This window comes from Streptopelia decaocto (genome assembly GCF_964273445.1).
Source record: "Streptopelia decaocto genome assembly, chromosome: 1".
Classification (NCBI taxonomy): domain Eukaryota; kingdom Metazoa; phylum Chordata; class Aves; order Columbiformes; family Columbidae; genus Streptopelia; species Streptopelia decaocto.
The window spans coordinates 80,958,764-80,975,457 of NC_138663.1; the positions used below are offsets into that span (position 1 = coordinate 80,958,764).

The 16,694-nt window shown below is 38.8% G+C and overlaps 1 protein-coding gene across 1 annotated transcript in view; it reads left to right on the forward strand.

Annotated features, from left to right (window-relative positions):
- SLC15A5 (solute carrier family 15 member 5) overlaps positions 1-16,694 on the forward strand; it is a gene marked incomplete at both ends in the record, with an annotated part of 34,505 nt that overhangs the window by 17,308 nt on the left and 503 nt on the right. Inside the window, 3 exons of the mRNA XM_082075982.1 lie at positions 1,951-2,139; positions 6,420-6,551; positions 14,625-14,733. Of these exons, the coding sequence (XP_081932108.1) occupies positions 1,951-2,139; positions 6,420-6,551; positions 14,625-14,733 (430 nt within the window). The remainder of the gene's footprint in view (positions 1-1,950; positions 2,140-6,419; positions 6,552-14,624; positions 14,734-16,694) is intronic.

Sequence of the window (16,694 nt, forward strand, 5' to 3'; positions counted from 1 at the left end):
TCTGTAAAACCAAAGCCTCAGAAGGTCATTCCAAACTGCTTGTTTTAAAGAGGGACAAAGGGAGAGAAGGTAGGAGGAAAACAAGGTCTCCGTGGCTCCCAGTTTCTTCCTCTGCCACATCATGTCTTAAAAGAAATATGCTTTGGCTTTTAGTGAGGAAAATGCTTAAAATATAGCACTGTGTAGTAATACTGAGCTTCCTGAGTTTTCTTTAGTACCAGCAAAATTTTTCACTAGGAGAATTCTTGCTTTGGTAGATTACAAGAAGCTCCTTGAGGGCTTTATACCTGACCTTGATAAGGTGCACTGGATGGAAAACGCTGTTAAATTCCCTCTCATCATCAATTTTCAAGCAATAATTCATTGATGCTCTTATTAAATACCAGAGGTGCCTTAACAGGAAAACAGCTTCCAGGCCTCACATTACATGATGGGGAAGGTATTTATAGTTATGAAAATGCAGGAAAACTCTGCTGGTGGAAGGGTATGACAGTTTGCTGCTGAGAGAAGAAACACAGATGCATGCAAAAACATCAGGCTAAGGCCACTTGGCTATATGAATTTTCTGTCTCTTCTGTCCCAGAACCCAAAGAGACAGACTTCATATACTATAAATATAAAAAGAAACAAAAGCCTTTGAATGTTGACATCAAATCTAGGAAGTGTAACAATTTCCAGTCATGAAGTGAGATGAGGTTTCTTATGGGGAAAGCAGTGCACAGTTCAGGTATTTGAGCCAAAGCTGTCAAAAGAAACCAAATTCTCACACCTGTACTTACATTATAGCTTAGAAATCCTGAGGATTCACAAACTTAGTTAAAATTAGCAGGAGTTCAAAAAATCATAAGTATAAATGCTTCAAGTTTGGGAGACTTACTTGAAAACTTTGCATTCCTTGGTGATTGGGTTTTTTGGTGTGTGTTTTGGTTTGTTTTAGTTTGGTTTCTGAGAGGCTACAACTATTTCATACTGTCAACAATATGAAACAATACACTTGAATAGTATCCTGTATGCGATGTGTTGTGAAGTATGTGGTATTGAAAATATATCTGGGGTTTTTTTAGAATCTTTTTCTTTCATTTTAAAGTTAAACATAGTGGGTTTTTTTCTGTCCTGTGCTTGTGCAGTACTTATGCCTTATAACTGTGGCAGGCAACAAGACTCTATGCATTGCATGTGCAGTAATATATTAAAACATGTTATGGTTCATGCAGCGGTACTTCTTCAGGATGACTGAAGAAAGCGGGAGGCAGCTGTAGTACAATGGTTTCTGTGTAAACACTTATAAAGTGGGAGGTTATCTCTTCCAGTAATGTAGCTCGGCTCATCCTAAAATGTTAAACAGTCCAGTGAATGCACTATCGAGCAAACTTTCCCCAGTAGGTCAGAAGAACTTTATAGTGGAGGCAAAGGAGAAAATGTAGGAATGCTTGATCTCCTGAAGTGTGATATGCACTGGTGATCATTTTCTCTCACATCTACCTTGGCCTCAAGCCTTAGAAATAGAGTACTTCAACTGCTTGCCCTACTTTTTGGATAGAGAACAAATGGGTAAAGTATATGGTGTATATGTGCGTGTGTATTTCAGAATCTTATTGCTGCTTGAATAGGAGCATTTCCCCCACTTGGTACTCTTTTTCCCACTCAACCTTTCATGATATTTGGAAGGGCTGACACTTTTTCTTTCTCTCCCCCTTTCTTACCTCCCCAGCCTTAAGAAAAAGGAAAAAAAAAGTTGTTCTTCTTTCTCACCTCGCTATTCAGAAATTTTTTTTTCCTTGCTCATTTATTCTGCATACTTTGTCTGGAGCTCATGTCCCTTTGCCATATATTTAGACTTGTGGTATAGGTTTGTGTCCAGAGAGGTTCTCCGGGGACTTGCATCATTCTAAATATATGATAATCCTATAACTACAACTTTGGTGAATATTCTCTGTCCTCTTTGCCCAGTTGTAGGTCACTTATCTGCTGCACTTTCTGTGATGGTTGCTGGCTTCTCCGAAATACATCGAAAGCACTTCCCTCATGTGGAGCAAATGCTTTCCAAGGAGGTTCTCCTGGTCTCCTCCATGCCTTGCTTCCACCTAGCTCCTCAGTACATCCTACTGGGAGTGGCTGAAGCTTTGGTAACTCCTTCCTGTAAGTAAAATCCAATAGGCTAAAACAAGAGTGACCTGATTTGCAGAGAATTATATCAGCTTCCTCAAAAAAATTACTGTCATCTGATATTCTATCAATGGCTCTCTTCCAGGGCTTAATGAGCAGATCTGTGCTTTACCTGCTTCAGAATAGCATAATTTATCTTGCTGACTCTAATTCAGTGAGCAATGATGCTGTTCCAGATTAGCTGGAAGGCGGTGCAGCCTGGTCATGTCCCTGGGTTTGGCAGGGTATGGGTGCAGCAGTGGGACTCTGTGCTTGGATGTGTGGCCAGTCTTGAAGCTGGACCTGTTTCAGGCAGGGGTTGGACCAGATGATCTCTTGAAGTCCATTCTAACCTGAAATCTTCCATGATTAATTTCCTGACACGGAACAAATATGCACATGACAGCTGAACTGTGGTTATGGTCTGTGAGCACTTTTTAGGCTACAGTCAAAGCAAGCTGAAGCAATTTAGCTTAACCCTTTTCATTTGTGGACACAACTTATAGAATTATTATGCATTTTTCACTGACGCGGAGCATATGCAGGCAGATAATGCAATTCAACTGACAGGTAACCTGGAGATTATTGTAGGCAGATGCAAGCTTTTTCTTTGTGCTCCAAGTGAGAGTCGTTTGAACATGCCTGCACATAGCATCATGCCTTAGCTTGTGGCATGAAGCCAGAGATAAACACTCCTGTTTTGCAGAGCACAGGCAGAGCTTAGCTCATGCCTGCCATCCATAAATTATGTAGATGCACTCTTGATTTTAAGTCTGAACCTTCCCTCCCTTCCATAATTTACTTTTTTACATCTACACTGACATTCCTGAGGGTTATTTTCTTCTGAGGAGCATGCAGTGTGCTTACCAGTGTTTTACCATGCACAGCTTAAAAAAATGTTAGTATTACAAAAATAATCTAATCAACATTCACTTAAAGAGACATAGGTGAAGTAATTTACTAGCTGAACTCTGCACGCATTAAATTCTATAAGTTGAGTATCTGTTGTTCTAGTACCACCCCAGAAATGTTCAGATTTTTATTTAAAAGCAGGAAATAACTTCAGTGTCTCAACTTCATTCTTACACTCTAAGATTACTGAGAGCTGTGGTTCACGGTCTGTCACTAAAAAGGTAATTTTCACTAGCTTTAAATGCTTAGCACTTTCATAATGCCTCTTCATCTGATAGCTCTCAAGTACTTAACTGAGAAAGGTTTCTAGGCAAGTAACGTGGTTTCTAGGTTACAGGCTAAGTGTAACTGAAAACTGTGACCTTCTCTGTTTAGCTTAACAACAACAACAAAAAAGATTAGGAGGTGGCTTGCTTACTGTCTTCTTATGCAGAAGCATATTGCTAGTAGAATAAGGCTTCTTAATCTAGCACACTGGGGCACAACAGAAGCCAAATGACTGGAAGATTACATTAGCCTTTAGAAAAGAAATAAAGCTCCATCTTGGGCTTTGTTGTTTGGTTTGGTTTTGTTTTTCCCAAGTCTTTTTACAGGATTATGATTTAGAATTTCTTAGAAAGAAGCGTTGTCTTCCCCATTTAAATAAAGATAAAGCAAGTTGCTAAGAGCTGTAGTTAGAGTTGTGATTCAAGGACTCAGGTAAATGGGACCAAGTCTGAATTGGAGACTTGCGTGTAGGTACCTAAAATAGTATGTTACTGCTGTAGTTGATGGAGATGCAAGCCTTCATTCACTTGCCCACGAGAGGTGCCCGGCACCATTTGTCATGGAGTGTCTAGGCAATGCATGTGGGGCAAGCAGGCTCCTCATGGTACCTGTGTGGCCTTCAGCTGCTGCTGGACAAGAGCGTGGTTTTCCTGTGGGTCTTGCACCTTACAGGACAGCTTCAGGAAGATGCTTGAGGTGCACTAGAGCATTTCAAGTAGCCCTGGGCATCTGTATTCAGGCTGCTGAACCAAGCTCTAGGTTTTTGCTTCAGTTTGAACTCAATTGCTGTTCAGGAACCATTCAGTGAATCTCCACTGACAGTAACAACAGCCTAGACACTTAAATAGTTGTTTCACCTTTCCTGACATTTTATTGCCTTTGTTATACAAAAGGTCAAATTTAATTATTGTAATAATTTATTTGACCTGAAAGTACATGATCCAAGATGAAGACGGAAATGTTCACACTTGTAAGCAGAGGGGAGAAAGGAGATATCTCATTTCTGAAGTGCTTGGTTAGAGGAGGTAGATTTGGCATGTTGAACTCTCCATCTACATTTTCTACATTTGAGCCCTGATACTTACAGTTGTGCTTATACAATATGTTTCATTATCTTGTTTTATATAATAAGATGCTTCAGTTGGCATGACCAACATTTAGAATCATATCAGTATTTAATGTTTCCCCAGCACTGAGGCAGTCTTTAAAAAATAAAATGAAAAAAAAATAATTACTGTCGTTCACAATGTTAGAATGCAAGATCTCACAGGCCTCTGACAGCTTGAATTTGTAACTTTAGCTCAGTTTAAAGTGGGAAGTCACTCTTTTAAAGTCCAATGATTTAAAAGAGAAGAAAAACAACAAAACTCACACAAAACCAAAACACAAACACACACCTAAACACATGCACACAAAAAAACACCACCGCAAAAATAACCCCAACCAACTCAATCCTGTGGGACAATATTAGCAGGCATTTGCCCCCACAGTGCATAAGATTGCTGGTGATGAGAAGCCAGCCCGCTGGCCACAGTAGCTGCATGACACTGCTAGTGTCCAAGCGGTCTGGTGCACTGCAACTGCTTTGCCCTACAAAGGGTTAGCAGGTTTGCAGTGTTTGCTGAAGTGCTGTGAGAATATAATCTGCCCATCAGCATGTCTCAAAGCTCTTCAAAATGGGAAGCCTTGTAACAACCAGCTCTGTTAGTTAAAGGATATATTGGGGATCACTTCACCTACTGATGAAATGCAATAGTCTCCAGGGTGAAATGCAGCAGCTGTTTAGTAGTTCACAGCAGCATTGTGGGAGAAGCAAAGAATGGAGTATGCGATTGAAACAGCAGGGGTAATTTAAGTGAGTAGGATGCAATTACCCAAGCTGAATTTGGCCAAGATGTATGTTTTGCACCCCTGCTTTTAGAAGGGAGGAATAACCAAAAACTTTAGGCTCTTAGTGCTTCAAATTAGCTAGGACACTGTACAATGTTTCAGACTGTACTATTGCATCTACAGATGGTATACCAGGCTCACCTGCTTTCTCTTGCCCTCGGGCTTTTCGTTCCTATTGTGAATGAGGAAAAAACACTGCCCATGGTAATTTTTTCTTTAATATGTTTCCAAAGCTCTTGTTTGGACATCTAAATTAAAAAGGGTGGAAGATGGTGATTATGAAGTTTCCTTTGTATTCAGAGATGCTTCAGGCAACGCAGCATCCAAGCTGCTGACAAGTTTCTCAAGCTGGAGGTCATTCAAACTCAACTAATAAAGGAGGCTGGGAGACACTGGAGCTTGGAGAACAAGTGTGGATAAGGAGTTAAGGTGTGAAATTAGAAACTGCAATTTTGATAATCAGGGAAAGTTACTCAAAGAGAAGAGCTATCATAAAGACGTAGTGCAACTGTAACCTAGTTTAGCCAAATTCCAACAGGTGCATTTATTTATAGTTATCCACACTACAACATTATGCTGCAGGTCCTCCTCACCACTGAAGCTGTTGCTTCTTCTGGTATAGTCTTCTGGCAAGAAAGTGAAGAACAATCTCTTAAAAGTTAGCCAGTGACTTTGCAGATTGCTCTCTGGGGAAGAGGAGCTTTGCCTAGCCTTAAGTTAAAGCAAGGTAACTGCCCACATCAAGGTAGAGCTGTGGATTTTGGAAGTATTTACTTGTAGCTGCTCCCCATTGGCTCTGACATAGGAGGTCCCGCTGTCCTGCAGTTAAATATCGCATCTGCTGTCTTCGTGCTTGCTGACTGTGGTGGTGTTTCTCTTGTCTTGCTATGCCTGAGGTTTTAAAAGGTGAAGGTGACCTGGGTGAAAGGTCTTTATGTACTTGTGGAATTTTGGTAGTTGTATGTGGGATGGCTTGTTATGGAGATTCATTTAAGCAGTTCAGATAATCCTATGTTAATAACGTACATGCTAACACATCTGACTGTCTTTCTGCAGAAAGTACACTCTCTGTGTAAAACATGGAAAGTCCCCATTAGAGACACTCTGGTTTTGGTGTTGTTTTGGTTTTTTCTGTCTTATTTATCTTTTACCATAATTTACTTTTTTTTTTTTTAACCTATGACTATATCTGCTTTCTTTCTAAGGTTCCTTACTTTCGTTCTGGCTTGTGCCAGAAAGAATTAGAGGGATTTCCATGCATTTTTTAACTCTCTTTAATGGAGCTGGCTGCTTTATGGGAGCTTTCTTTGTTCAGACAGCTCATGCAGGCACTCAAGGTAAGAATATGCTCATGACTGGTGCTCCTGTGCAGTTTTCTAATACCATTGATTTGGAGAATTAGGCAGCAGAATTAAAGGGAATGCCAAAGTTTTATTGATTTGCTCTCACAATTAAGATGGAATTACGATAGGAAATAGCCTTCCACCTGTATTCATCCAATTTTAATGAGTCATCTTTAGTTTTGATAGGTGGAGTAATTAGAGGATGGCATCTTACCAGAAACCCTCACCTCCAATCTCTATACTTCTGTTCTGGAAAACGTGAAAATAAATTGCCTAGGAAGGACCTTTTTACGTTCATGAAGAAGTATGTTCATGTTAGCCATGCTTACATGGAAGCCTCTGGCTCTAAGAGCAAGATTAGTGCCTCAAAGAATGTAGGACATGCCTTTCGTTCTGTTCCACAGTGTCGTAAGGGAAAGGAGGTCAAGGTTTTCAAAGCTGTCTAGGGAATTTTTTCTCCCAGATCTGTTCTCTCCTGCCTCCTTTATGTATCTCCCTTTGCCTAACTATTGGAAGAAACAGATTCTGTGACAATATGGTATCGCTGTGGTTTTATCATTTTGCAGATGAATATTGCAGTTCCCAGAGAACTTACTCTTCAAAAGGCCTTATTTCATATTCAGCCTGTTGAGGAGTGTTTGGTGTAAGCCTTGAACTGGAGATTTTTCTGCATTGCCAACTTTCAAGATAGGCCAAGAGTTTCTTAGTCTTTTTTCCTTTGCTGACAAATCTTTGTTCAGTATAGAAAAGAGTTGTTTCATGAGTAAATTTTAAAAGTAAAGCACTTCTTGAACTGAAGGACAAGGACCCCTTTGTTCATATATCTGAAACAGTCCACCTTGCTGAAGCAGTATTTCTAAAGGTGCTTTCCACTGATAAGCTTAATTTTTACTACATTACAGAGAACTGTTCTCTTGTAGAGCACAACTGCTGGCCTTAGTGCATGACACCGTTGCAATAACTACAGCTGCAGAGTTTTGTAACTGTTCATGGTTAAGTTTTGGGTTCTTCCCTTTCCTACATAAAGAACCACGTAACCTAAAACCAAGGATAATTTCTTGAAAGTATGGCAAGAAATTTTAATTTCTATTTTCAAGATCTGAACAAATGAATGGTCCTTTGACATGCAGTGCTTATTTTCAGTCAATGATACAATTAAAATTTTATTGTGAGGCATGAAAGCATCACCTAGAGATAGATAAAAATTAGGAGTACTTACCCAAATGAATCAGGCAAAGAACTATTAAGGACCAAGGCATCCAGCGTGGAGAGTAGATCTCCTTGAATTTCCCCTAGTTGAACAGATTTTTTTCAGTGGGTAATATGGATTCAGTGAAACTAACACTTTGTTGGTGACTTTTTTATCTTCCTCTCTCTCCCCTGAAGTACAGAAATTAGTAATTTTGACAAGGTTTAAATATTTTATTTTAGTAAAATTGACATATTTTACTGCAGTTTGATGTTGAGTATAATTAAATATTTATAAAATAATTAAGCATAATGTCAGCATCAAAATATTTTGAATATGTTGTGCTACTATATATGTGGTTTATTCCTTCACTGAACATTTTTATACAAAGCCACAGAGGAAATAAATTCTTGTATTTGATTTGCAATTCAGTAGATTTTTATCTGATTTTATATCAAGGTGATTTATTCTTTTTCTGTAAGTCTATATGTAAACATTTTATTGATTCATTAAAGAAAATGTTCATTTCTTGCCAGAAATACCACTTTATCAGAGCATTCAAATACTGTCTGGGACCAAAATTCTGAACTCTCAAAATTCTCCACAGACGGCAGGTGCCATGTTCTAACCCTTTTTACTCAAGATTTTTGAGCCAACTGAAAAAGTTTCCTGACTAAAGTAGTCCTCGCTTCTATGAAGTTGGGTGGCAAACTTATCTGCTTAGCTTTGAGGACAGGGGAAAAAAAAAAAAAAAAAAAAAAGCATAACTTATGTCTTTATTTGACTTTGTCAGACCTTCCATTCCTGTAGATGGAATTAACTGCACCATTATCTTGAGCAAAAGTTACTCTTAAATTTCCAAGAGATTCAGTGACAGTCTGTATTCAGATAAAGGTGTTGTAATGAGACTGAATAAGCCCTCACAGAGGGCAGGTCCTCTGCAAAACTTGCAAAGCTTTAGAGAAAATATAGTGAAAACTGTTTAATATTTGCTCTGTTGCTCTTGTTAAAAGGAGTAGTGATTACTTTCCATATTACTATGTAAACAACACATTACTGGGCTCATATTTTACTTCTAAAAATAAGTGGAATCTCTTTCCCAGTGTTCCCTGCTTGAATTAGATTAATTATCCCAAGTTACCACAATTCATACAGTCACAGCTTGTAATTAATGGAGATATTCTTGTATCTTCATCTGTGTTATAATGCTTCACACTGAAGACTTAGAGTATTCCTCTACTCATCCCAGCTAGACTTTCATCCTGCTGACTCACAAATCAAAGAAGGCTTGGGATCAGATTTCTGGAGCCGAGTATATAACAAAACCAAAGAGATATTTAGGCTTGCTTTTCTTTTGCTCCTAGCTTGATAGGAAATGTTATATACAAAATTCTATTGTTCCATCTTTTTTTTTTCCAAACTCTTCCATTGTGCTTCTTGTGATGTTTTCTAGTGCTTGTGATGAAAAGCTTAAGATCAACAAAATAATATATATATTTTTTTAAAAATTTATAAAACCTAAGGACTACAAACTAAACCTTCTACAGATGACAGCACTTCTGAGAATAAAATTGTGAAGTCACTTAGGTCACAAATTATAATAAAATGACACAAATTAAGCTCTCATTACTCACATTTAGTATTTTTTTCAGCTCTGTCTAAAGAGCTTGTAAAACATTTAGTATCTGGGTAATTTATGAAACTGGGGTAAAGCAAACCAACTGGAACTTTTTTTTTCAGAAAAAAAAATCTGAATTTATATTCGAAGACCGATGTTCTTTCTCTTTTGCTAAAAGAAGACGATTGTTTTTATGCAATGGTTTTATAAGATTTAACAAGGCTTAATGTGCAACTCCTGGGCTATGGGTGCATTTGTCTTGTCCCATGACTCTTGTTTCACTAAAACCTGAGCCAAGACTATTTCTGGTTTTCCCATCTCTCAGCAATGAGATCATGTTTGCCATGAAGCAATTCAGGATGCTGTGGAGTAGATCTTCCAGGGTGTTTTTTGAAGTGCTAAAGCACAGAGGGTGTTGACAAAATTTAAACATTTTATATCACATTTCATGTCACTAGTTTAGAATTTTATTTGGGCTTTTATTGGCAAAGTTGATCAGATATCAGTCACAGTCAAAACTGCATTAATCATTTTTAACGCATCTATGGAGGATGGTGTGAATATGTTAAAATAAGACTTTTTAAAAAAATCTGATGAGTGCAAACAGATGACGGGTGACAGTGATATTTTCAGTACAAGCTGGGAAACTGCTTTCTTTTGGATCTCTTACCTCTCCTAACATTTTAACGGAAGAAGATGCAAGACAAAACCTGTCCTCCCATGCCAATCATTTCAGAATATATTTCTCTAAAAATATTAATGTAAATACGTACGAAAGGAAGAAAGTAAGTAAAAAGGTCAGAGGAAAGAAATTGCCCCAGACGCAGTTCTCCTACTTGTATTCAGAGAAGTGGTATTTTTTTGTGGGCTTCATCCCCCCCCCCCCCAGTTTGGAGTCTTGTGTGATTCTAAATACCAAAGACGATAAAGCTAAAGGGTATTTCCTGCAGTCCAGATGGTGGTGTCCACTGGTGCCTATTTAGCTAATAAGGATTAGATGCTTACTGAGACTTTAATTTGGATATGATTAAACACTAAATATATGCCCACTAACTTGGTGAAATGATGGAAGATGCTACAATTCCTTTCTAAGATACGAAGTAATTTCTTTTCTATAATCATAGTCTAGATTGCAAGACAGCTGTAAAAATGTGGAAATCATACAGAATAGACTAACTTCTGCCATGTGAGTGTTGTGCTTTATCTTCTATGTTTACCTAATACTAAAATATTATGGTGTTATTCAGTAAACAAACGGAATGCCTTCCTATGTGACCTTAGGCTTTGTTGTTAATCCCTTGAGAACTCCAGCTATGCCATCATAGTAACAGATACCTTGTATGCACTAGTATATGTCAAAGGTTGGCTTACAGCCTGATTCACATCTTCTTTCATGGCTAGTATTGTCAGCAGTTTGTCACTCTCAGTCATCCACGAGAAGCAGCCCAGGAAAATGTTTTTGTCTGTGTCCTAGTCCCCGCTTCACCTATTTTTCTGCCTGTGTTGGTAAGATCAGGTGTTTTCTCTCGGTGTTGTCTAATATTCCTCCTTCTTGTACTACCTGAGTATTTTTGATGCAAAACTGATAGGACTGCAAAATGTCAGTGAAAAGTCTACCAGGTTCTTTATTTCAACAATGTATGGTATAGCAAGCTTGAGGAACTGATTCCACTTGGACTTAATCTTCTAATTTGTTCTAGATTTGCCATGAAATGCATAACCTATTCATCCCTAATCAATAAGAAGAGACTCTTTAAAACATATGTGGCTAAAGGAAACTTCTCATTCTCTGTGGTGATTCATGGTACGAAGTATTTTCATTGCTGAAATAAAAATGGAAATCAGGAGCTTGTTGCAGAAAGTTAATTCCCAGTGAGCAATTATCTGTGTGACAAACCAACCTTATAATTGGCACTTCTGTTGGCAATCTCCATAGAAAAGTAGAGGATTGACAGAACACAAAGGCAGTGTCTTTGGGGGGAAAGTGAATTGTTAACATATTGCATGCTGATTCAAGGATGAGAAAGTGATGGACCCTTCAGACAGAGGAGTGTCCAGGTTATCTTACTCCAGGAGAAAAAAAATACAACTGGCCCAATAAGTTCCTGACATTCATGGCTGATAGTAAAATCCTGAAAGTATGAACCCCAAACCCAGTCAGTGGAAGAGCTGGAATCTGCAGATGGTTTGTGGAAAGTTTTAGTGGGGTTAGGGTTGAAAGTGTCTAAAGGAAGTTTCACTGCCTGAAGTACATGGCTGATGTTTTAATACTGACAGCTGTTCTCCCAAGGCTTCCTGCCAGCAGAGAATTCCCTGTGCAGTGAATGTAAGCAGAAGAAAATGTATTCAAGGTCTATCCCCTCTGCCATGGAAAAACCATCTTCCATTTAAAAAGAAAAAGAATTTTTTTTTAAGTAAATATTTTTGGCTGAAAATAGGAAATGATTACTTTTTTTTTGTACCCACTGATGAAAGTGCATATTGACAGTAGGATAGGAGTCTGGATATCTGCAGGACTGCTGCCACCCTTGTTTCTCTGTAGAGAAAGACACTTCTGACAAAGCTTGTTGCCCCTCACTGAAAGGAAAAGAAAGCCCTTGTCTTAGCTCTTGCTTTGCATAGAACAGTAAACTAGAGAGATACCTACAGGACCTGGAGTCTTACCATGCCCAATCTAATTTTGGCCCTACCTATGCTGTTGCTCATTCCTAAAACAGGATTTTTGCAAAGCCTTTTTGTCATTATCCTGATCTTACTGTTTAAACACTGACAATTACTAAAAGAAGCAGAGAAGACACAGAGCAATGACCTTTGGCCCAGATCAAGGAGGAGGCTGGTGTTGAAGTCGTGGAGTAGTGGTGGAACCCAGATCTCCTGCTTGCTGGGCTGCCCTCCCAGCCTGATGAAACCAACCATTCCCACTTTTTCAACACTTAAATATGGTGCCTTTGCTAGCATTAAGACAGTTTCAGAGGTCCATTTTACTCCATTCTCTTAGAAGCTGCTAAATCTTTTTTTTCTTAATCTCTCAGTGCTATTTTGAAGTAAAATTTTCTGTTCAAGTTCCACTGTAAATGCCATTCCATTAGGAAACTCCTGCTGCTCATATAGTTAGCCTAGCTGATGTAAATAACCTGGCAGACAGTGTGAACTCTGCTTTGACAAGCTGTAGCGCCGAACCTTATGCGTGCTTTCTCTTTCATCGGATGCATGCGCTCTCTCTGTGACTTCTATTGGCCACTGGGGGTTGTGAAATGAAAAACTATGTGATTGTGAATTATGACAGTAAAAGTTTATAAGCTACTAAAATGAAGTTATAGCACCTGGGAGCTCAGTCAACTGACAACGTTAAATGATACGTTTTAAAAGTCGCTCTGAGATAATACTACAAAAGGAATCGTGCACACAGAGGTGTGGTGGTGCTGCTCTGTGACAGGCAAAAAGGTAACATGGCACAGAGCAAACTGCGGAGGCGTTAGGAAAAACTACAGCACTGATGGCAGTTTTTCCCTGCTAATCCCAGGAGAGCTAAAGGTAACTGCTTTGAAAAGAAATGTGTTTACAGTTCTAAGATTTGGAGGAAAGAGAAAAATGTAAGTATATGTATGGAGGGGGCTGGGGTGTAATCCTTTGACTGCTGCGTCTTCTGGGCTGTGAAACTTCTTTTTCTCTCTAATTACAAAATTTTGACCAGCTAAGAATGTAATTGGATAGCTAAAGATGGCATTAATGGTCAAAAGATTGGTTAAGGCTACCAGGTTTATACAGCACGACTATGGCAGAAGAGGCTATTTTTCTACCTCTGCCTTTTAGCTAGTTCAAGTGGTGAACAGCAACTCTATTTAGACAGGTAAGATCTGATACCAGACTATTAGGGAGCAAAAAAAGGTGAGTTTGGGCACATTGCTGGTGTTCTACTTCAGATAAGAAGAGTGCTTTTGATCCAAATCTCCTGATTGTCTCTGATTTGATCCTGGAGCACCAAAAAATCCCTCATTCCTTTTGGACAGAACTAAACAAAAACAAAAGAAAACAAAAGCTCATGCCTGATGTGTTCCAGCTGTTAGGTGGAACTAGTCTGATGTGAACTGCCCTGTGATGTGTGCAGTGTGGATATCACGTTCTCAGCACCAGCTGTTTCATGCTCTTTATTTGCTCCTATTGCACTTCACTACTTGGTAATGATGAGTCTCTCTTTCTTCTTCAAATACAATAAACACCGTGTATTCCCAAAAAATGTAAAAGGTCATTACAGTGCTGCTCTCTCTAATATTCTGTGTTTACTATAGTTTCTTTTTGCCTTGGTTTTATGTTTTTCCTGTAGTTGATTATGGTACTTCAGGTACTGATTGTCTTCAAATGAAGACTGACTGGGGCTTACTTTCTTTTAAAACATCTTGATTTCCATAGTTATAATTTTTCACCTGAGCTTGTTTGCAGACTGGTTGCAATGGACATCAAAAGCAAAACATCTGTAAACTAAAGCACACAAGGAAGAATACAGGGAAGACTCTGGGTGTATATAGGTGGCACTGTCCTCTGCTGGATGGATTTTGGGCTGCCAAAATGTCTCAGACACTATTGCCAAAAGCCTTGGTAGAAAAGGGTCTGATTGATGCAAATAAACGTTGCATGCAAGACAAGAGCATGTTGCAGATTCATGGTTAGAGGCAGCCATAAAGATAAGTAAAATTAAATGTCAGGTAGCATCTTTGTAATAGAACACCATCCAAGGCAGTGAACGAATGTTTTCAGTGCATGTTTTGGTTTGTTTGCTTTTTGTTGTTTGTGTTTTATTCAGTGGGTGTGTTTTGTTTGTTTGTTTTAAAGAAGGGCCTATTAAAAGCACCAGAGATGTGAACAAGGATCTCTACAGACCACCTTGATTCTGGTTCTTCCTAAAATATTCAAATTTAACATTCATCTAGCTATGTGCACAAGATAATATAGAGGGAATATGGCCCGATCATTACAGCAGCAGATGTGCAGAGTTCTGTTTACCAGTCCACTTCAGATTTGTTAGGAAAGTTCTTTAGTTTCTCTAGATCTCTATTGTCTGTCAGCAAAGCAGGAGCAAAGTACTCTGTAGACTCAAAAACACAGATGCTGTGAGAATAAAGTCGGTATAAATAGCTACGGGGGAGTTCAAAGCACCTGCTGTGATTGTGTCTTACACAGAGTTATCTTCATGTCTTTCATTATGAGCCACATCTCATCCTGCAAGGTAAACTAATTCTGCTTCAAATGTCTACTTTGCCAGGAAACTGGTTTCCACACTTGCTACATGAAGGTAAATTGGAGAGATTCTTCTTCTTCTTGGCTTCCTTAATGACAGTGAACACCCTGGGGTTCTGGACCATTGCACACAGGTATGTGTGAGAAAATGAAAGTGTGATGTTTCATTTGTAGATATGGGTAGAAATTCTTGTGTGTAGTAAAGAATAGGTAGGGATAGATCATATGTTATCATTCAGGGTTCAGAGTTCACTATTTTTCATCTGCCTTGAGGAGAGAGATTTCACAGGAAAAAAACAAACCACTAATGTAATTAGCCTTAAATATTTAAGAGGTCTTATTAATATATAATAAAAATGCCTTGAAGAAAGCAGAGCATCCTAGTATCACAGTATCACAGTATGTTTGGGATTGGAAGGGACCTCAAAAGATCATCTAGTCCAATCCCCCTGCTGGAGCAGGAACACCTAGGTGAGGTCGCACAGGAACATGTCCAGGCGGGTTTTGAATGTCTCCAGAGAAGGAGACTCCACAACTTCCCTGGGCAGCCTGTTCCAGTGCTCTGTCACCCTCACTGAGAAGAAGTTTCTTCTCAAATTTAAGTGGAACCTCTTGTGTTCCAGCTTGATCCCATTACCCCTTGTCCTATCATTGTTTGCCACTGAGAAGAGTCTGGCTCCATCCTCATGGCACTCACCCTTTATATATTTATAAACATTAATAAGGTCCCCCCTTAGTCTCCTCTTCTCCAAACTAAAGAGACCCAGCTCCCTCAGCCTTTCTTCATAAGGGAGGTGCTCCACTCCCTTAATCATCTTCGTTGCCCTACGCTGGACCCTCTCCAGCAGTTCCCTGTCCTTCTTGAACTGAGGGGCCCAGAACTGGACACAATATTCCAGATGTCTTTGCAGAAGGATGTAAATATGGTGGCATGGAGTTTAGATCACAGCACCAAGGTATCTCAGTCATGGAACTGGCCCCTACTACAACTGGCTTTGTACCAATATATAGAAAACATTGCTGTTGTCTCTGAGCTTACATCTTTAGTATATGACAGTAGGCAAAGGGGTTGTAAGAAAATAGAAAACTGTTACTGGTTAATGCTGTACGCAGTGGTTCCAACAGAATAACTCTGAAATATTTTCTGATAGTATACTGGGCAATGAGATAAATGCAACTTTCTGCTAGAGTCAATGTAATTGCTCAATTAGCCCCTGCACAGGAAACAATTTTATGCAACCTGTACAGCCTAGGTTTAATGACAGTATATTGCCTGTAAAGTGCAAGGAACTCACAACTGCAATCCTCTTTTACATCCAGGATAGTCTGAGAGTTGGTCTACCTCCTGTATTCCAGAATATTTAATCACAGTTAACATTCTATTGTCAGTGTTATAATAGCCATAGTCAAGAGCAGGGAGGGAAGCAACCTATGTCACCATGAGTGGGACGGGTCATGTGTGAGTGTCAATCTCTCTTAGACATTGGGCTGCAGTTCTATGGAAATCCTTCAGAAAGCTTGATGAAGTAGTGATTTGATAGTGACAATAATAGAAAATTTCCAAGGGCAGTGTACTTCTAGGACTCTTCAGAAAAATACTGTTTTTTCTATTAGCTGTAGCCCTAACTTCACAATATCAAAGATTATCATAGTGTCTTGTCAATCACTTCACTGTAAGATGAGACACAACTGTGTATTTATTTGGATGGCTACTTAAATGTGACCTGAATCATGATTAGAAATGTTTCTCCTGCATGTACTTTGTCTTCCTTTTATAAAATTGGGTTTATTCTTCTGTAAAATTAATTTTTTGTTTGGGACATTTACTGCTGAAAACGAAAAGGTTTTGGTTGTCAAAAAGTGGCCATAAAATTGGCTTGAACTCAAAAAATAATTTTGTCACAGATTAACATATTTTAATGAGGTAATTTGTTGACCTCCAGTCTTCCTAAAAATAAATAATTTCAAAATATTATTTCAAATTGGTATATCACTTCAAAATCAAGACACCTCATTTTTCAATATGACAACCAAAACATGAAATTTGTCCTCTGAGGTAAAATGTAATTGTTTCACTTTTTGCTGAATAAGAATT